This window comes from Siphateles boraxobius, unplaced genomic scaffold, assembly GCF_051911475.1.
Source record: "Siphateles boraxobius isolate OS27281-9 unplaced genomic scaffold, OSU_SipBor_1 130, whole genome shotgun sequence".
Taxonomy (NCBI): Eukaryota; Metazoa; Chordata; class Actinopteri; order Cypriniformes; family Leuciscidae; genus Siphateles; species Siphateles boraxobius.
In genome coordinates, this window is record NW_027508734.1 from 27,970,096 (window position 1) to 27,990,808 (window position 20,713).

General features: G+C 35.9%; 1 protein-coding gene across 4 annotated transcripts in view; it reads right to left on the reverse strand.

Annotated features, from left to right (window-relative positions):
* Positions 1-885: 885 nt before the first annotated feature.
* Positions 886-20,713, reverse strand: part of abcc12 (ATP-binding cassette, sub-family C (CFTR/MRP), member 12) — a 40,337-nt gene continuing 20,509 nt past the window's right edge. For 3 of the 4 annotated variants that reach the window (XM_077228946.1, XM_077228947.1, XM_077228948.1), the window contains 26 exons: positions 19,987-20,223; positions 19,632-19,805; positions 19,373-19,520; positions 19,117-19,265; positions 18,396-18,503; positions 17,844-18,050; positions 17,660-17,731; positions 17,452-17,576; positions 16,229-16,301; positions 15,078-15,281; positions 11,752-11,886; positions 11,513-11,609; positions 8,319-8,384; positions 8,117-8,206; positions 7,880-7,983; positions 7,503-7,691; positions 6,370-6,596; positions 6,131-6,268; positions 5,248-5,437; positions 5,080-5,169; positions 4,760-4,949; positions 3,210-3,369; positions 2,806-2,884; positions 2,093-2,206; positions 1,859-2,023; positions 886-1,492 (listed from right to left, as the gene is read on the reverse strand). In XM_077228946.1, the coding sequence (XP_077085061.1) occupies positions 1,400-1,492; positions 1,859-2,023; positions 2,093-2,206; positions 2,806-2,884; positions 3,210-3,369; positions 4,760-4,949; positions 5,080-5,169; positions 5,248-5,437; positions 6,131-6,268; positions 6,370-6,596; positions 7,503-7,691; positions 7,880-7,983; positions 8,117-8,206; positions 8,319-8,384; positions 11,513-11,609; positions 11,752-11,886; positions 15,078-15,281; positions 16,229-16,301; positions 17,452-17,576; positions 17,660-17,731; positions 17,844-18,050; positions 18,396-18,503; positions 19,117-19,265; positions 19,373-19,520; positions 19,632-19,805; positions 19,987-20,223 (3,624 nt within the window). In that variant the 3' untranslated portion in view covers positions 886-1,399. Of the gene's footprint in view, positions 1,493-1,858; positions 2,024-2,092; positions 2,207-2,805; positions 2,885-3,209; positions 3,370-4,759; positions 4,950-5,079; positions 5,170-5,247; positions 5,438-6,130; positions 6,269-6,369; positions 6,597-7,502; positions 7,692-7,879; positions 7,984-8,116; positions 8,207-8,318; positions 8,385-11,512; positions 11,610-11,751; positions 11,887-15,077; positions 15,282-16,228; positions 16,324-17,451; positions 17,581-17,659; positions 17,732-17,843; positions 18,051-18,395; positions 18,504-19,116; positions 19,266-19,372; positions 19,521-19,631; positions 19,806-19,986; positions 20,224-20,713 lie in introns of those variants that run through there. The other variant, XM_077228949.1, reaches the window with a different exon arrangement.

Consider the following 20,713-nt stretch of genomic DNA (forward strand, 5'->3'; position numbering starts at 1 on the left):
ATGTATAGTAGGCTAGGCTAATAAGTTAAATAAACTAAAGCCTTGATTGAATATTTAAAGTTAAATATATCAATAGCCTGTGTAGCCTACGGTTGGATGGGTACTAGGTTTAAGGGATTGAGACTCCATCAGGTTGAGGAATATTTTTGATTTGATGACAAATAGGACAGACATGTATTGGTGTGCATGTTTCCGTGTTCTTAGAGTAGCTACAGTTTGTTCATTGGTGAGTAACCTGCGGCTAAAGTTTAAATCGTGACTAATGCTTGGTGTAGATGATCAGAATCTGCTATGACGGGAAAAGACTGTGACAGGAAGTCAAGGGGGTTGGTTCATTCTCGCACCTGATGACAGACTGACAGAACACGATGACATTACAATAAAAAAGAAGTGCCATGCGTGCGCGTTTTATAAGGTACTGGCCTAAATAAGTGTTTAGATAAGATGTTGCACCTCTTAAAATTATAAATACCAACAAAAAAAAATTTAAAATACAAGCGTCTTTGAAAGAAAGTCTCTGTATTTTCGAAATGATGCATCTTTTGGGTGAATGAGCGTCACTGTATAAGTTGAAGGACACAAGCAGTAAAAAAAAAAATCACTGATATCTGATTAATGTCTTTCACGCTGTCTCTTCACTGAGTTAAAATAATTCCCTCAATCCCTCATCAGTCTGAGATGCACGCTGATGCTGAAATTTCAACGCATTTCATCAGTTAGTGTCTCCACTGATGCAACCGTGGCCCAATAAGCTCTGGTATTGTAGGAGGAGAGAGACACCTAGCGTCCAAGATGAGAAACACACACTGACTCACCTAGAAAGTTCTTAGAAGCATCCTTTAAATGAAGGCTACTATATATATAAGTCTTATGCCACAAAGCGTACAAGACAGAAACGAGACTTTATTTGTAAATATATTGTACTTTGATATTATATCTGTTTCACACATATGAAAATCAAATAAATATTTTAAATACATATCTGATGAATCTATGAAAACTGAGCTTAGTCTGTAACTGCTGTGTCTAAATAACAAAATATGAATATATATATATAATGCATATGAACAAAAATGTGCAGAGCCCTCTGAATCTTTAAAAGAAAAATTACAATACCTATGTGCCTAAGTGCAAATAAAAAAAAATAAAAAAACAAGTTGACTGGAAGAAAAAAAGTGCAAATCCACGTGCTTTTACCTATAAATGTAATGTTGAAAAGAAGTGTGGCAACGTCCTATTGTGTATTCTTCATATTAGTGATAGCTTATGTAAAGATTGATGTACAAGGTCACACACATATTCTGCAAGAGTCATGTACATATGGAAGTGGTAAACCACTTCCTATATATATCTGTCAAATTCTGCAACAACATGCAGCGTGAGAATGTTTCAGAGCGCTTCACGAGTTCACTTGGTTAGCTGCTGCTAGAAGAGAGGCAAATAGAGAGTTCGGCCTCTGTATCAGGTCCTGCGGCGGATCAAACTCAACCACCTGGGAGAAAACATAAGAGAGGGCTTAAATTCACCTTACCCTTAATGTAATAGCGATTGTAACTTGATTGTGTCGAGGCTTCCGTTCTCATCCAAAAACAAAAACTGCCTGTTATGCTGCTTGATATTGCAAACTGATATTTGTTATCATATTTTAATTTATAATCATAATCATTTTACCATTTACACCATTCTGTTATTCTCGCCGTTATTTACCTATAGCGGCAAATTAATTGGAAGTCAAAGAAAATAGCTTATGCGTTGCTACATAAGGGAAATAGAGAATTTCAATAATGCTATCAGACAGTAATGCACTGTACTTAGTTGAGTGTAATGTCAATTTATATATTAAAAAGTAGTGGATTACCTTGCCCTGCTCCATGACGAGTATGCGGTCACTCTCCAACACAGTGTTAATCCTGTGGGCGATTGTGAGCATTGTGCAGTGCTGGAAACCATCTCTGATGGTGTGCTGGATCATGCTGTCAGTCTCGGAGTCTATAGACGCCGTCGCCTCATCCAGTAGAATGATCTATGAACACAACTTTATCAGACCCTGTTAAGAGCAAAGGGGATTCTGGTGTGTGTTTTGTATTCTTACTTTGGAATTACGGAGCAGTGCTCTGGCCATACACATGAGCTGCCGCTCTCCAACAGAGAAATTCTCTCCATTCTCCACTACTGGAGAGTGTAACTTCTCTGGTAGTTTAGCAATCTGCAAGAGAGGGAAAGAGAAGTGCGGATTACTTAACACTTGAGTGCTTCTTTTATATTCTATGACTATTATATTCGATTGCTGTTTCTCCTTTCTTTTTTATGTTACCGTGGACCAAAGTGTGAAAGGTACTGAGAGGAATTTAAGCAGATGTTACGTCTATGTTTCATCACTATAGTGCAGCTCACAGTAACATGCCCACTCTCAATTTTTTATTTTTTTTGCTCTCTAAAAAAATTATATCCTCACATAAAAGGCTAGATTAACTTAATGATGTTTGAGCTGCTCCTAGAAGAAACCATGACTGTTGAAATAACAATGAAATCATGGCACCCCACTGATCACCTGAAAAGCAAACTTTATCATATACAGTGAAAGAAGTAGAAGTGCATAAGCACAATGGCAGTTGGATCAAATATAGACTACTTAAACAGGTAATGTTTATCAAGTTTGAAACCAGTTGCTGAAAAAGTGTGAGCATTCAGGCTGTGTTCTACTGTTTGAAAATTGAGGAACATATTTGGAGAACCCCTCTGACACAAGATCGAGAAAACTATATCCAGTATTGCTTGCAGGCCTTGTATAGAGTAAGTGTTTACCGTGTCCTTCATGTAGGTCTTTTCTAATGCTAGCCAGAGCTCCTCATCTTTGTAGTTGTTAAATGGGTCCAGGTTATACCTACACACAGTAATCACACAAACAAACACATTAAAATCACCATTCCTCAATCTGCACATACAAGAATACAATACACAAAAATGTACACAGATTAAGGTTATCGAGGTTAAGTATCGAGGATAATTGCATTTTATTTTCCTGTATCTCACAATGAATGTTGCCTATTTCAGTTCAGGTAATTTTCTGACAAAATCAATTCAATGAATAAGACAAGGTGATTCACTGCTAGAATAAGTACTTATTATGAATAAAAAATGAGTAAAGTAAATTGAATCATCATGACATAATTAATAGAAGTGTAGAGTTGGTAGGTGAGAGAGGTCACCTGACAGTGCCGATGAAGAGTACAGGATCCTGTGGGATGACGGAGAGTTGGCTGCGAAGATCTTTCAGCCCCAGCTTGCAGATGTCCACATCATCTATCAAAATAGTGCCCTCAGTCGGCTCTGTCAAACGGAACAATGCCACACCCAGAGAGGACTTCCCTGAATCAGAAAGAGAGCGGCAATGAATGAAACCATGAAAAACCGAGACAGAAAATCCTCATTTATATTACATGACTTTATACTGAAATGCACTAGCTTCTTTATTTTGAGATGATTTAATGGTATTAATATTAATTTAAAATTTAAAATATTAATTTAATATTAATGCAATAATTATGGTTCATTTTTGCCATTGAAAGTAGTAAAGAAAATTAATTATTAAATATATATATATATTAATATATTTAAATATTTTTTCAATTAATGCAGTATTTCAGATTAATATAGATAGACTGGGCCTTTTAAATCCATATTTTTAAAGTCAGATTAGTGCCATCTGTTGATATAAAATAAAATAAAACATGTCGTTTCATGGTGTTACCACTAGATACCTGTATAGCCCTCTATGGAGAGACTTGTGAATTCTCTAGTTGTTTTTGGACAAAATTACTTACTTTTAAGATGTGGATTTGAATGTATTTTTTAGAAATTCTCAAGTAATGCTTTTTGTCAAGGTTTATAAAAGAATAAAAAAAATATTTTGATGTGAATGTACACGTTTTTGCATTATTATTACTACAGTCAAAACCTCAATACAGTAAAAGCATTTTGTTACAGGTAACATTAAAATTCAATAAAAAAAATTACAAAAGTAAACAGAAATGCTATATCAAAGTTTGTTATTATTTATATATTATTATAATTAACAATTATGTGGATTATTTCTATATTATTATAAATAACAATTATATGGATTATTATTTATATATTATTATTATAATTACAGCTTAATACATCTGGATCCGATCTCATTTCAACCTCTTATTTCTTCTGAAATATCTTCTCAAGATAGATCATAATCTTCTCAATTATGCTGTATGGTAATAGCCCAAACAGTTCATTTGTGTTTATAATTGTGTATGTGTGTGAGTGGTTGGGTCTGTTTTTCACTATTGATGTTTTAGAGTTTCATCCCTTCATTGCTGAGCACTTTTTTTTCTGCATCGTAGCCGATTTGTAGAGAATTTTTGTGTTTTTGTTGATTTCCCATTCATTTCGTATGGTCGGTCATTTTTTACCAAAGAGCAAAAGTGTGACTATTTTTTTACGACCACTTAGCCTTCTCGAATCATGCCCTCAATTTTTATGTGTTCACATTCCAAATGCCATAAAAGTCACCAAGTCCGAAACATTCCGATGAAGCTGTGATTTTAAAAAATTCAAAACAGAACATTTTCCAGTCAGAAATGATCGAAGAGCACCTGAGGGTTTTAATTTAACCCATTATGCACTACATCAATCTGAACTTATAACAATAAGAGGAAATTAATCTTAACATTTAAAAACATAAAATTAAGCTTTGAATAGAACATTATATGTTCTCTCTCACCAGAGCCAGTACGTCCCACAATGCCAAGTTTTTCCCCTGGATTAATATTTATGTGGAGATTACTGAGGACTATGGGCGTGTTGTCCCTGTATCTCATACTGTAGTTTTTGAAAGTTATGGCACCCTCCTGTGGCCAGCCGGCAGGGATGTGAGCACCCTTGACACTTCGTGGACCCTCTGATACACAACTCTGCAGTACACAATGAAGCAGTGATAAATTAAAACTATATTCAATCTGCTATATTCATGAATATCTGACCTGGCTAAACTGAATATGAATGCATGATAACCCGAAGGTTAACCTAATGTTTGTCTCTTACCGTAATATACTCCAGCAGTCTCTCTACACTGGTGAACTTCGCCTCCAGCTCAGTGGACAATCTCACCACAAATTGAAGGATTCCAGTCAACTGAAATGCCATAAACACAAAGTGCTCAGATATCTTTCAGTTGTTAACCTACTGTTTTAGTCTAGCCGTGAGAGTTACCTGTATCGTGTAAGATAAGGCCAGGCCCTTTAGAGAAGGGTTTATGGCCTCATTGGGGCTGAGCACTACGAACAGTGCCACTATTAGAGTAACAGTAGCAGACAGGAAGTCTAACCAAAATGACAGCCAGCGAGTCCCACAATTAAACAGCATGAAGTGGTTTGAGTTGATGTCACTCAGCATCTTAAACCTGTTATTGGAAACACAAACAATATGAGGCTTTGAATTCATTGGATGTTTGCTACATTTGTGGGGGCAACATAGGCTCTGAGCTATTAGTGTTGGCTTTGCGTGAAGAGAAAAATCTATTCGTTTTTGACTTTTAGTACTTTTAGTGAGTTCTTTTTAAAAGCCACAGTTCGTATGGCCTAAATTTAATTTAAAACGATACAACAGTTAGTTCTGATCCTTGATTGGCAGTATATGGTAAAACAGCACTGGGACTTTTTTTGCAGGTTACAACATTACACCAGTAGTGATTCAACTGATTCATTCAAAAACAGTTTCATTCAGGAACAAAATCCCTCACAACAGTTAGTTCTGTTTTGGCTTCATTGGTGGAGGAAAACAAAGAATTGTGTTTTATTGTGTTGCAATTCAATTTCAGTTTTAATATTAACTTCTTGTTTATTAGACTGTTGCATAGGAGCAATATCACACTCGAAATCGTATTGTTGGTCTAAAAATATTAACACTTTTGCATGTGTGTTATAGCTTAGGCATGCTGGATAATTACTGGGGGAATGATTCATGAGGGTCACTCATTTCAAGTAACACAGCATGTTGCCCTGCACTGTATGTCTTTCTTAAATATTTTCTAATATAAAATTATATATAAAATTATTTTGTCAAAGATCCAAATATATTGTCAGTAACATCTTACCGTTCAATGTACTGCTTTCTTTTGTCATAGGCATGGATGGTGCTGAGTCCCTGTATGGTAGAGGTGGTGAGAGAGATCCAGGGAGAACGACTCACATTCTCCATCCTCTTCATCTGACGAATGCTCCTTTGGAAAACACTAGGGCAAAAGATGGTTTGTACATTTCATGGCATTAACACATGACTACTACTAAATAAAAACACATCTTATGATATTAAGGTGCAATGTTTGTGTCTTACTATAGGATTGTGGCAAAGATGATTCCGAGAACTACCACGGCGATCAGGAGGTATGGGAATACTACGCAGATGATGAGAATGGTGAAAGTAACGATTAGACAGAACTGCAAAAAGTTCTCCATGTTGAACGGCAAAACTGCATCAACCTCATCTTGGTCTTTACTGAAGCGGTTCACCAGGCGGCCAGTTGGAGTTGTGTCAAAAAAACTCATTGGGCTGCCAAGGATCTGATGAAAAATATAGTCAAATGGTATCAAAATTCTTCTCAAATGGTTTTCATTTTACTGAACAAATAGTGGCACAATGCTTACATTCCATTACTAAACAAACTCTGTCCTATTAAACTTGATCACTTACATAAAAAAAAGGAGTTTGTGTGCTATGGGGAGGGTTTAGATCAACCAAGAGGCTGCAGGATGACTAAAAAGTATTTAAATTAATACATTATTATTGATATAGTAAAACAATCTATCTCTAATCTAAATTAAAATTCTAAAAAAAAAAACATAAAATTAAGATTAATTAAAAAAAAGTAATTGTTTTTATTAAAGAACAGTTACATTTTTGAAACTTCTGGAATCACAAAATGAATCATGGTTAATCTAATATATCACTAATATATTACCAATAATAATAATAATATTAATAATACACTCACTCCTAGTTTCTGTTAAAAAACAAGCAGCTTTGCCTTAATTACACCAGAAATACAGGAAAAAAGCTAAAATAAAATAAACATTAAAATTACAAATGTACATATCTGAATATATATATATGTCAATACGTCAAATGATTAAAAAAGATTATTTAATCACATTTTTCTGTAATTAATCGACATTAATCGTACCTGACATTATAGTTTTTAATATATTTTTATATTGTAATAATTTTTTACATTGAATCTCCAAAATAACGTAGAAAACATAAAGATTGTTTATTTTAATTATTTGTTTCAATGGCATCTTTTTACTATGCACTATAATGATTACTGATCAGAACTGATACTGATGTCAATTAAATTGATTTATTTTCTCTCTTATTTTAGACATTGCGAGGGGCCTTCGAGGAAAAAAGGTTGTGAATAATATGATCTAAAACCAAAAATTCAGGAAGTGTAAATCTGCTAATCTTACCCGTTTGAACATTGTGTCATGGAGTTTGGAAGAGGCTCGCAGAGTGACTTTAGTGAAGGTGTAGCCCTTGGCAATACTCAGCAATACCATGGCAACAATAATAATACCATAAATCATTTGGTAGAATGGCAGGTCTGGATTCTCTGAGATATTACCGCTGTTTGCTGTTAGATTAGAACTGGAACTGTTCTACAAGAAAACACAAATGAGTGAGTGAGTGAATGTGTGTGTGTGTGTGTGTGTGTGTGTGTGTGTGTGTGTGTGTGTGTGTGTGTGTGTGTGTGTGTGTGTGTGTGTGTGTGTGTGTGTGTGTGTGTGTGTGTGTGTGTGTGTGTGTGTGTGTGTGTGTGTGTGTGTGTGTGTGTGTGAGTGTTTACCCCTGATCCCTGTTCTAACCAGTAACTGAGCCACCAATTGCTGAAAGCAGTCGATCCCACAAGAAGAATGAAGACAAGTATAACAACTGCCAGCAGTATATACCCTACAAATATATAAATAATTAAAGAGAAAGACAGAATGTGAAACAGTGTTACAGCATTTATAATGTACAGACAGAGAGTGAAGAGAGAGAGATGGAGAGAGAAGAAAAAAAGTTTACAACAAAGAACAAAAACCTCCAGCAGCTTTGCAGTATTGGTGGTAAGTCCTCCGTGTAACTGAACCTTCAAGGGACACTTCCTGTGTTACCAACTGATCATTTTTCCCTGAATCACACATAGACACCATTCAATAAATTAGATTAAACTGAATATATTGTGCGAACATAATGGACTTATTCATAATAATAATATATTGTGAAGATGTTTATACATCTACCTTTTGTTTCTGTGGAGTCTTTGGGTAATTCATTTGTTACATGTTTCTCATCAGACATTTCAAAAGCTAGATAGATAAAAGAAAGAGAGATGTTTGTTTCACCAAAAGTGCACAATTAAGAGGATGACTTGCTTATGAATGCATTACATTAATATAATTAAAAATATTTAGAAGATGTAGGGATTGCATATTTAAACTGTAATTCCTCCAAAGGCTATCAAGTTATGTGAAAACAAATTTGGCTCACATTTGTAACACAAAAATCCTTAAAGGGTAACTAAACCCCTGGTCAGAGCCTGACTCCACCCACTGGCAATATTTGAAAAATGCTGGAAAAGTGGGCAGAGCCCAGCAGAGGGGGGCGTGCACCTGAGATGCATCTCTTTGTATGGAACCTGCCTACATAACCAACCACCCCTTACATCACGAATCACCCCAAACATCCAATAGGAAAATTCAACTGCAGTAGCCACCGTTCAACCTGAAGAGGGCAGCACTCAGACGTTTTTACACCATATATTGTGGAATTAAAGGTGCTCAAAGCGATGTCACGCGTTTTTTAGTCCCAAAAATTTTTTGTCACATACAACAAACATCTCCTCACTATCCGCTAGCTGCCTGTCCCCTGAACACACAGTAAAAAACACGGTCTCTGCAGACACCCCAGGCTCCACAAACGGCAACAAAAACAAACTGGGCTAACCGATAAGAAGGGTTTGGGGGGGCGGTTTGGGGGGTTAGTGCGCGGATGAGGAGGAGGAAGGGTCTAGCTAGCCTTCGTTTTGTTTGACAATACTTTAAGCGTCAACAAGAAGTGATGTCACCCGACATCGCTTAGAGCACCTTTAAAACACTTTATACACAAATGTCAAAAAAGTTACTCGAATCAATGAACAGTAATAATAAAGCCCCATTCTTACAGATCATTAACTAAAAAAAGTTGGTTTAGGGTTTAGTTACACTTTAATGACGTACTTAAAATATTAATGCTAAACGTAAAGGTGTTTATAGAACTGCTATGGAAGCCATCATGCTTTGTTAAACCTTTCTTTTATAATTCAATTATTATTAATTGTGTTCAGCTATTATTTAATTATATTAAATAATTGTGATATTTCTTAGGCAAGGCAAGTTTATTTATATAGCACATTTCATACACAATGGTAATTCAAAGTGCTTTACATAAAAGAAATTAAAATAATCAAAAGAAATAAGAATAATTAAAACAGTTTAGAATAAAAAAGAAAGTAAAATGCAGTACAAACAGTTGGACGAACAGTGGCACACTGCTGCTAGCTAAACAGATGTGTTCTGAGTCTGGATTTGAATGCGACTACTGTAGGAGTACATCTGATCTCTTCTGGTAGCTGGTTCCAGCTGCGGCTGGCATAGTAGCTAAAAGCAGACTCGCCATGCTTAGAGTGAACCCTTGGTATTTCTAGCCGATGTGATCCTAATGATCTGAGTGATCTGTTGGGTTTATATTCACTGAGCATATCTGCAATGTATTGAGGTCCTAGGCCATTGAATGATTTATATACCAGTAATAATACTTTAAAATCAATCCTGTATGTAACTGGCAGCCAGTGTAAAGACCTGAGGACTGGTGTGATGTGTTCATATTTTCTGGTTCTAGTCAGAATCCTAGCAGCAGCGTTCTGTATGAGCTGCAACTGTCTTATGGTCTTTTTGGGAAGGCCAGTGAGAAGTCCATTACAATAATCCGCCCTGCTGGTGATGAAAGCATGCACAAGTTTCTCTAAGTCTTGACTGGAAAAAAAGCATCTAATTCCTGCAATATTTTTCAGGTGATAGTATGCTGATTTAGTTATTGCTTTGACATGACTACTGAAACTGAGGTCTGACTCACACCGAGATTACTGACTTGATTTTTAGTTGTTTGACCCCTAGACTGAAGGTATGCGTTCACCTTGGGAACTTCATCTTTGTTTCCAAACGCAAACGCAGTTTTGTCTTTGTTTAACTGAAGAAAGCTTTGGCACATCCAACTGTTTACTTCATCAATGCATTGGCAGAGAGTTAATGGCGCTGTAGTCGTTAGGCAATAGGGCTAAGTAGAGCTGTGTATTGTCTGCATAGCTGTGGTAAGCGATTTGGTTCTTTCTCATTATTTGGCTCACTGGAAGCATGTACAGGTTGAATAGAATGGCGCAAGAAATTGAGCCTTTAAGTGATTCTGCATGTCATGGATGTCCATTCAGACTTATGATCTCTTATACTCACATAATAATCTCTCCCTCCTAAGAATGACCTGAACAATTTTAGGACTATCCCAGAAACCCCGACCCAGTTTTCCAGCTTGTCAAGAAGTATGTTGTGATCGACAGTGTCAAATACAGCACTGAGGTTGATTAGTACCAGCACTGATAATTTGCCTGTATCAGTATTTAAGCGAATATTGTTTATTGCTTAAGAATTTGTTCAGCTGATTGAAGACCACTTTTTCAATGATGTTGCCTATGAAAGGAAGATTTGAGATCGGTCTATAATTGCCTAAAATGGTCTTATCCAGATTGCTCGTTTTCAGTTGCTTGACAACCACAGTTTTCAGGGAGTTTGGAAAACTCACAGAGAGAAGTGAGGCATTTACCACAGTTTAACACATTTTTGAAAAAAGATTTGGGAAGTGCGTCAAGAGCGCAGATTGATGTTTTAAGGGGCTGTACGGTATCTTCCAAAATTTTGCCATAAGTTTCTTTGAAATCCGACATAGTAACTAATTTCTCAGGTTGTGGTCTGATCTTTCTGACCCCAGCACAACTCAAGGATGAGCTGATCACCTTTCTGATATTATTGATTTTCTCAGAGAAGGAAGCAAACTCACTGCACTTGCTGTCTGTTTTATTTATTTATACATTTCTTATATAAATAAATTACATATTTGCATAGCGAAGAATTGTTTCTTTTTTAATTTATTACAAAATAAAATAATTTCAGGAAAAGAAATAGTGAATAATAAAAACATTATATTTTTTAAATCATTTTTAAAAAATTACATTTGAATAATAATCATGTATTTAAAAGGACTGCTTGAAAATGTTTTCATTTGGTCAATGTTTTCCTTTTTTTTCGGGGGGGGGGGGTCTCCTAAAGAGATCCAAAATGAAAGAAAAGTAGATTCTAAAATTTCTAGAGGCTTGGTGCAAAATGAGATAAAATATTCATCCACTAACCTGGGTTGTCTATGCCGTTGACTTTGGGCTCGTCTGCATTGGTCTGTTTAGAGTCATTGTGTTCAGTATGTGTTTTGGAATCAGCTTCTATATTTTCCTATATGGTCCAAAAGTGAAAATTAAGAGGAAATGTTTGTTTCATTTAGTTTAGCATCGGAAGCCAATACATGTCAACAGACTGAATAAGTTGTAGTATTTTAATGGCTCATTTCATGTGTAAAGTAATTGAGAGTGGTTACGTTGCTCTGTTCCATCTGGACGTTGTTAATAAGATGAGCGTAGCGGCCTTTAGCTTTCATCAAATCACTGTGAGTGCCTGCCTCCTTTATCTCCCCATTATCCAACAACAACACCTCATCACAAAACTCCAAATACTGCAAAACACAACAGAGCGGAGCAGCTGAGGACATCAGTTGAGCTAAGCAAACACAAAAAAACTGAGAATCATTGGCGAAAAGCAACTATTTTAAGATCCTTATGTAGAGTTACGCATTAAAAGCAGCTGCTGTTCTGCTGAGTCAGACTGACTGGCACAGACGTGCTGAGTGACATAAGGTTTGTGTGTGGTTTCTCTGATGGAGAATTTTGTAAATGCACGTGATGTGCATTATTTGTTTCCTGCCATTACATAATAGTGAGGCAGGCTTAGATTACCCTTTTCCCAACCTAGGGAGGTTATTGATTAAATGCGTTACAAAAATACAAATGAATCATTACTGATACTTCATGAAACTGTCAACATTAGGTTTATGTGCATTTACATGCAAGTTTTATATCTTCCTCCAAGACATTGTTATATATTAACTTCACGTACACGTAAAAAAAAAAAAAAAAACGTTCCTTCTCCTTTAAATCCTCCCTTGTCTGTTTTTTCTTTTTTTGCTACTCTAAGCAATGCATGAACTTTGTATTTTGAGCACTTGTGTTGTTCTTGCCTTTTCACGATGACTCTCTTGCTTTAGTCCTCAGTTGTAAGTCGCTTTGGGTAAAAGCGTCTGCTAAATGACTAAATGTAAATTTAAATGTAAACGTACAACTGCGACCCCTTAATATTGGAGAGAAACATCTGTTGACAAAAAGCTTGTAAATCTTATAAATCAGCAATCCCTCCAGAGTTAAGCTATTTATCTTAAAGGGGTGGTAAAACACATTTTTTCAAAGTCTTGATTGTGTTTGTGGGGTGCACTGTAACATGTGTTCATGCTTCGTTTTTAAAAAATTGCATTAAATTTTTTCATATATTTTACCTTTATTCTACACTGCTCTGTCCCTCCTTGTACAAACGGTTGGATGGTTTCCGGGCTCTATGAAGCCAGTCCCTCAAAACTACGCAATGGGCTCAGATTGGTTAGCTGGCCCAGTGTGTTGTGATTCGCTAACCGCCTAGTGCACGTATTCCGGAAACGTCACGCCCCGTACCTTTACCGGTACTTTTTGCTTTGGTGTATTATAAATGATGGCGTCAATAAAACCATACCAATTTGAGCCCGAATCGGATCCAGATAATGTTAGTGAAGATGATCGAGCAGAACCTGTTCAAGAACGGCTGTAAAACGATGTTTCAGAAAGGTTTGTTTTTTTGTTGTCTAATTACTTTTTAGATACGCTGTTATTTAATTGTACTAATTATTATAATATTACAAAAAATAAGCTTCATAAACCAGAATTTCATATAATCGGTCTAACAAATTATACTACAGTCCTCAAAGGGATTTTTTTGAGTAAAGACTGCGGATCTATAGTGATCGTTACTGACTGTATGGAACCTTTTGTATTTTTAGAACGATTGTAGCTAAATATCTGTCACCAGAACTATTAACCCAAAACGAACACTAAACATTGGCTTTATCAGTCAAATCAAACACACAACCATAGCATGCCTGTAGATAAACAAGCATGTAGATAAACAATACATAAAAGCTCTAATCAAATAATAATTTACACTAATTCCAAGTTCGCTGTTTAGATTAAAAAAAAAGTTTGTAACGTTAGGTGTTTGTCGTATAACATTAAGTATGAATGAGCATTTAACAACCTGGTTTGCAGAGCCAAACAGCGTTGTCATTTGTTTACTTCCTTGCTACAACGTACAATTAACAATACGAACTATTGCAGGAAAACACATTGACGAAAAATAAATCATACTTATAGGTTGTGGCCCGTAAACAACAGCTTCTGTTCTTAAAGTTGGAACTGCTCCATCTTTCAGGACAAGCCGTTGTGTGAATCCTGCATTGAACTCGCGAAGATTGTGGAAGCTTTCCTCCGTAAAATGTGTAGCACAGAGAGCGAGATTTAGGTAATAATTAACCATTGATCCCTAACTCCCGCGACCCTAGGAAGGCTGAACAAATTGGACCTGCAATCCGGATGAAAATAACAGCGTTTCGACGGCATTGCAGCAACAACACTCCAGCCTACTATACCACAACAATTCTTCTCCAACGCAATATAAAATGGCCTCGTCCCCCTTATTTAGTATCCCCGAGGAGGGGTTTATTGGGGTTACTGACGTCAGCAACCCTGGAGGAATGTCGTGTAGTCCCTACCGGCCGTTTGCTGTAGTCCTTAGAAATTGATTTCTTTAAAAGCAAATATCTTCCATTAGTTTGAACTTTGAGCGCTGTAACTTTGCAGATGATGTTTATGCTCAAACAGCAACATTACACATTAGCTAAAGTTAGAAAAGTGAAATTGTGTTTTACCACCCCTTTAAAGGAATAGTTCACTTCAAAATGAAAATGCTGTCATCATTTACTCACCCTCAAGTTGTTTCAAGAGTTTTGTTCTTTTACTGAACACAAAGGACGATATTTTAAAGAATGTCGGAAACCAAACAGTTGATGTACTAAATTAATATGTACTTAATGTACTTACTTAGTTGACTTCCATAGTATTTTGTGTTCAGCAGAAGAAAGAAATTCATACAGGTTTGAAACAACTTAAGGTTGAGTAAATGATGAAAGAATTTTCCTTTTGAAGTGAACTATTCCTTTAAGTCATTCGAGCAGCTTTCACAAGAGCAATATCTTAGGTCAGAACAATAGTTTAAATCAGAGCTAGAATAATCTTTATCATTATAGAAACTGGCCTGACTTTTGCATTACTTTTTTTTATTGATGTCCATGACTTTTTGGACTTGATGTCCACAAAAACACCATTTCGGAGTAAAGAGTATGCGTATTTGGTATGTGTCTGGGGGGAAGGTTCCGAGCTCTGAATGTGGACCGAACCCAGAGTACACCTCCTGTATCCCTGGCTGGGATTGATAAGAGTGAGGAGTTGGGGTGGAGGAGGGATGCTGGAAAACTGTCATGGGACTGAGGTAAGTTGGCTATTTTTATATCGGCCTCCTTTTGCTGATTAGGGTAGATTATCCGAACTTTGTTATTAACATTGTTTTAAATTACCTGATATTTTTAGTTTTTCAGAAGCTATGGGAAACACATCTATAGATGTTATCTGGTATGAGCAAATATTTATTCCACTAACTAAAACAGAAAAGAATCTTGCAAAGCAAATGAACATAATTGACATTATGGATTATGTTGTTAGAGTGAATTACCTGCAGCTGATGAGTGACCAGAATGACTGATTTGCCCTTCAGCTCTTTCTTGATGCATTCCTCAAAAATGTGCTTCCCAACGTGTGCATCGACAGCAGACAGAGGATCATCCAAAAGGAAAATGTCTCTGTTAGAATACACTGCCCTGGCTAAACTGACTCTCTGCTTCTGACCACCTGAAAGATTAATACCTCGCTCTCCAATCTTGACACACACACACACACACACACACACACACACACACACACACACACACACACACAAGCAATATTATTATCCCCATACACTGTAAAAAATGATCTTGATTTTAACGGTAAAAGACAAAAATGCTAAAGTGCAAAACCGTTAATTGGTTAACAGAACGTTTCCTTACTATATACGGTAAATAACTGTGATAGATCTAATAGTACATTTAATGTAATTTATACTGTAAAATACCGTTAAATTTACAGTTTTTGAAAGTGAAAAGAAAACTCATTGTAAAATTTACAGTGAAAAAACGTAAATTGACATTCCCACAATTCCCTGCGTGACACACTCCTCAAGTATTTTTGTTGAAATAACTATGTTTCTTCATAGTTTTCTTAGTTTTTTTCTAATCAGTTATGTACATTAGGGTTTTATGTAACATTTAATGTTGTTAAATTAATGTTTATTGCATTTTTAAAATTTCATGTGTTACCATGATGCTGTTTAATGTTTGTGTGAATGACACTGTGCACCTTCTATATAATATTATTAACTCTCTTGTGGAAGATTATTTGTGATGAGTTTTGATTGATCATGTGACTCTCACCACGGCTGTGATAATTGTTGGTTGTCAGTGTATTACAATGTTACAAAACAGAAATTAATACTTCAATAGGTTCGTAAATTAATATTATATCAGATAATAATATACGGTTTATCACTGTAAATTTTAAGTTAAGTCTGTAAAACCAGTAACGTTGCTACCGTATTTTTAACGGTAAAGTTCTGACAACCGCAGTTGCTGGTTTTTTACCGTAAAAATTACGGTTTTATTTTTACAGTGTATGTTATATTTATTCCTTTCAACTGTACTCCTTAGTATTATTAACATTTAATGGTTCAATTAAAAAATATATATATCAGTATCGAATCCGAGTGTTGGTGAAAATGTGGAAACAGACCTCTGTCTGGTCTCCATATGGAAGTATTGCCAGATCAGGTTTCAGGCAGCAGGCACGAATAACACTGTCATATCTAAAACACAGCAAGCACATAACTGCTTTTTTTTTTAGGATGCAGCGGTTCATCTCAGTACAAAGGACCAATGTTCAACAACAATTTGGCAGATTATAAAGCAGCTGAGACTGTGTTCAGAGCCAGAAATGTACCCCATCCAATAAAAGCCATTACAAGCAATTAAAAAACACACCATAAAGCGGTTCATTGTCTTCATGGCTATAAACAGGATATGGTAGATTACATGTGGTTGAAAGGTGAGGGGCAGTTTCCGAGGAGCATGGTAGGACTGACACTGAGGTAAATTAAAACTTGCTATTTCAAGACGAATGGGTTAGTGGTGTCTTTTTTTTTCGTTGTTGTTGTCCTTGCTCACTCAATTCACACTTACCATGGGGAAATAATATCAAGTTTCATACAAAACTACTCTTTTACACTCTAATACGATATTGATCTGCTTAATATTTAGATAATATTTACATCTATCAGAGAGGCTAAAGGAGCGGTCACATATTTCAGATTTCGTCACATTGACCAACAAAAAGCTTGACTTCTGTATGAAGCACAGCTCACACATCACTACACTGTTGACAATAGACCATGGACCTTTTTTTTAATGTGACCACATTAACTGTGAGATACATTTATTCATCAGCTAAATTTGTGTTACACATATGAGATTTGATTATTTTTAAATCACTATATCTTTATGAAAGTTTTCCTTTGACCTTTTTACGTAGGTCAGGCTGTAGATTTATCAAGATCTATTGTAGCTAAAAAAAAAAACCTGTCATGTGTAATTTCATTGCTTTACGACATAACTGTACGTTTTCTTCTTCGTTCAGTTTAGTGCTGTTTATCACTCTAAATCATCCACTGTTCTCCATTAAGCTCTCCTCTTTTGGCCAATACAGATGGTAATATGATAGACTTTGTGTTGGCATTTGGCCTCCAGTAAAATGTCAAACTGTGACTTCAAATGTGGGTTTATACTGTAAGTAAAACTCCGCAAGCAGCAAGCAACCGCACAGCCTGTTTTTGATTGTACATTTTGGTAATCATTTTACTGTGCAGAAGTGAACTCTCCTGACACTTTTCAAAAAACAAATATGTAACTGTTGACACACATTCTTTGACCAGTTTTGTTTTTGGTGTTCTCTAGTTTTACCTGGTTTGGTCAAATGGTTCTCCCATGAGGATATTGTCCCTTACAGTCCCGTGGAATATCCAGGCTTGTTGGGAAACATATGCAAATGTTCCATTAGCTGATACAGACCCACTCACAAGATGCATCTGCAGGAATAAATGATTATACTGTCAGTCACATCTCAACACATCATGTGTCTTGGACATAGAAAAGACAGGTGGTGCCACACCTGCTCAAGAATGCTTGATATCAAAGAGGTTTTTCCACTTCCAACATTGCCACACACCCCAAGCAGACTTCCCTATAATTGAAAAGAGAGATTCATTAGTCTCTTGTAGTGTCAGAACACATCCTGTCTATATCGACTACTGGAATGTTATAGTGCCCCACATTATAATATATTCATATCTCACCTTTGAAAGAGTGAAGCTGATGCTTCTGATTGAAGATTGGGAGTCTGATTGGTGTGTGGCACTTTGAGATGGATCTTGTGGTTTTTCAGTGGCGTTTATGTCATCTGGCAGACCCCAAGAGAATGAGGCCTTTTCCATGACCAGTGCCAAATCCATATTTCTATCCTGGGTAACATAACCTTTGGGGTTCTGTACCAACATAAGCTTCTGTAGAGATGCAATCATTAAATATTCTGTTATTTGCATCGTACTGCAGAGGAAAATCAGGAATTCAATGTAAAAGACGTGACTGACGCATTTTAGAGTATCAAGTTACAGCATGTGTAAAATACAGCACGGGAAAATATATTTTCCACACACTTATCTTTATAAGTTACACATATGAACAATATTTACATCAATATGTCCTAAACCACTGCCTAATTAGAGTAGATAATGGGGCCAAATGTACAAATTCGTAGGGAAAAGGAGGAACTCTTTTTGACAATGAGGTATAAATGAGAGAAAATTATCTTTGATTTTGATTGAGAGAAACACGTGAATGAGTCCAACCTTGAGTCTCGCAAGAGCCACTTTAGCCTCAGCAATAGCTTTAACAGAGAATGGCAACAAGCCCATAGACATCCTCATGCAGTTAAATACAGCGATGATAGTGTACGCCTGTGGGGAAACAATCAGATGGTTAGAGAAAACTCATCTCTTTTAACAAAGTTTCAAGTACATCAGAGTCATTTGCCAGTTTACGTGATGTAGGGAATTACAACAGTTAAGCCAATTAGGACAGAACAGTGCTTTGACAGAATTATTCAAATACAAAATAAAATCAATCAATCAATCAATCAATGTATAAGTAATGAAGTTTTACACATTTACACTACCATTCAAATGTTTTGGGTTAGTAAGATTTTTAATGGTTTTGAAAGAAGTCACTTATGGTAACAAAGGCTACATTTATTTGATTTAAAATGTAATATTTTAAAATGTAATTTATTGCTGTGATGACAAAGCAGTTCCAGAAATCATTGTAATGTGCTGATTTGGTGCTCAAGAAACATTTCTTATTATCATCAGAGTTGAAAACATTTATACTGCTTAATATTTTTGTGGAAACTGTTTTTTTAGGATTCATTGATGAATAGATAGTTCCAAAGAAGAGCATTTATTTGAAAAAGTAATAAAAGTATTCATTCATTTTTGATCCCTAACTTTTGAATGGTAGTGTAAACTTGTCCATTTAGCAGAATATAAGCCTTTTTACTTTTACTGCACTCACAGTGGAAGGTTGAAGAGGCAGTTTCAGTGCAGTGTGGACAATGAAGGTCAGGATGGTTGCCAGTGTGGGGACTATTGTTGTTAAGGAAGAGTTTAAACTCTGAACATAACCAGCCTTTTGTAATAGCAACTTCTCATTTTTCCTAATATCTATATCCGAAGAAAATAAGGAAAGAAAGGGTGAGAGAAAGCAGAGAAAACACAGCATTTCAGAGTCATGAGTAAAATACAATAGGATGGATGGATGGATAGGCAACCTGTGATTGTTTTCTCAAAAGACTCCTCCCACGCATACATCTTAATGAGCTTGATACAGGTCAGAACCTCATTCATTGTGCGAACACGTCTGTCTGTCACAGATACAGCCCGCCTTCTGAACACACCAATCAGCCTGGCAATTGAGAACTATAGCACGCACATACAAACAGACAGGGAAAATACAAAATATTACTTACGGGTAAATATTAAATGTACATCTCGAAAATGTGTTACACAAAACAGAAAAGACCATCATACCTGTATTGGTAAGAACACCACGTAGACCAAAATTCCAATTAGTGCCGTGTATCCCAGAATAAAGCAGGCATAAATGATACATATGATCAGCAGTAAAGGAACACACAGCAGAAACGTTCCAAACAGGACCGCCTCAAACATCCGATAACCATCACTCGTCAACACGTTTATAGTCTACACCATAGAGAGAAAAAAGATAGAAATAATGCACACAACAATTTATGACAAACACTATTTGTATTATACATAATTTAAGTAATTAAAAGTAAATATATACAAATTCCTTATCAATTACCGATAAATAGATTCAACAGACAGTAAAGTGGCATTATTCACTGTCGAATCAATAGTTTACCTCTCCTACACTGATGCTGGTAAGATTCCTGAGAGAGATGATTTTCTTGAAAGCAAGCATGTTGAATGCTCCCTTCACTCTCACAGCGGTACGCAAATTCACAGCCCACATGAGCGATGCAAAAAATGCCTTGCTGAATTCAGATGTGAACAGCGCCACGCACACACCAACACCATGCAAAAGTGTAGATGTCTTAGGCTGTTCGACGTAATTCAGGATTTCATACACTAGAATTGACTAGAAGACAGACCAAATGTAAAAATAACATTCAAAACAGATCCATGAAAAAAGATAGATTTTAATTTCAAATTTAATTGGAACTATTTTATTCTACTTTACAGAAAATTTGGTTTTAGTACATTGACAATATAAATTATTTAATTAAGGAAATAACATGCCTTTATAATGGCATGCTTAATATTTTTCTCATACAGTATAAATGGGTATTTATTTATACATGTAAATAAACAGATGCTACTATATTTTTGCAAGTGGTTCACTCAAAATGGGATTGACTTCATAAACTATAAAGCACTTTAAAGTATTAGTTCACGCAAACTTTCTATTCATCAATTATTAACCCCCTGGAGCTGTATGGATTACTTTTATGATGGGTGGATGTGCTTTTTGGGGCTTTAAAATCTCAGTTACTATTCACTCCCATTATAAAGCTTGAAAGAGCCATGATATTTTTTAATATAACTCTGATTGCGTTTGCTGAAAGAAC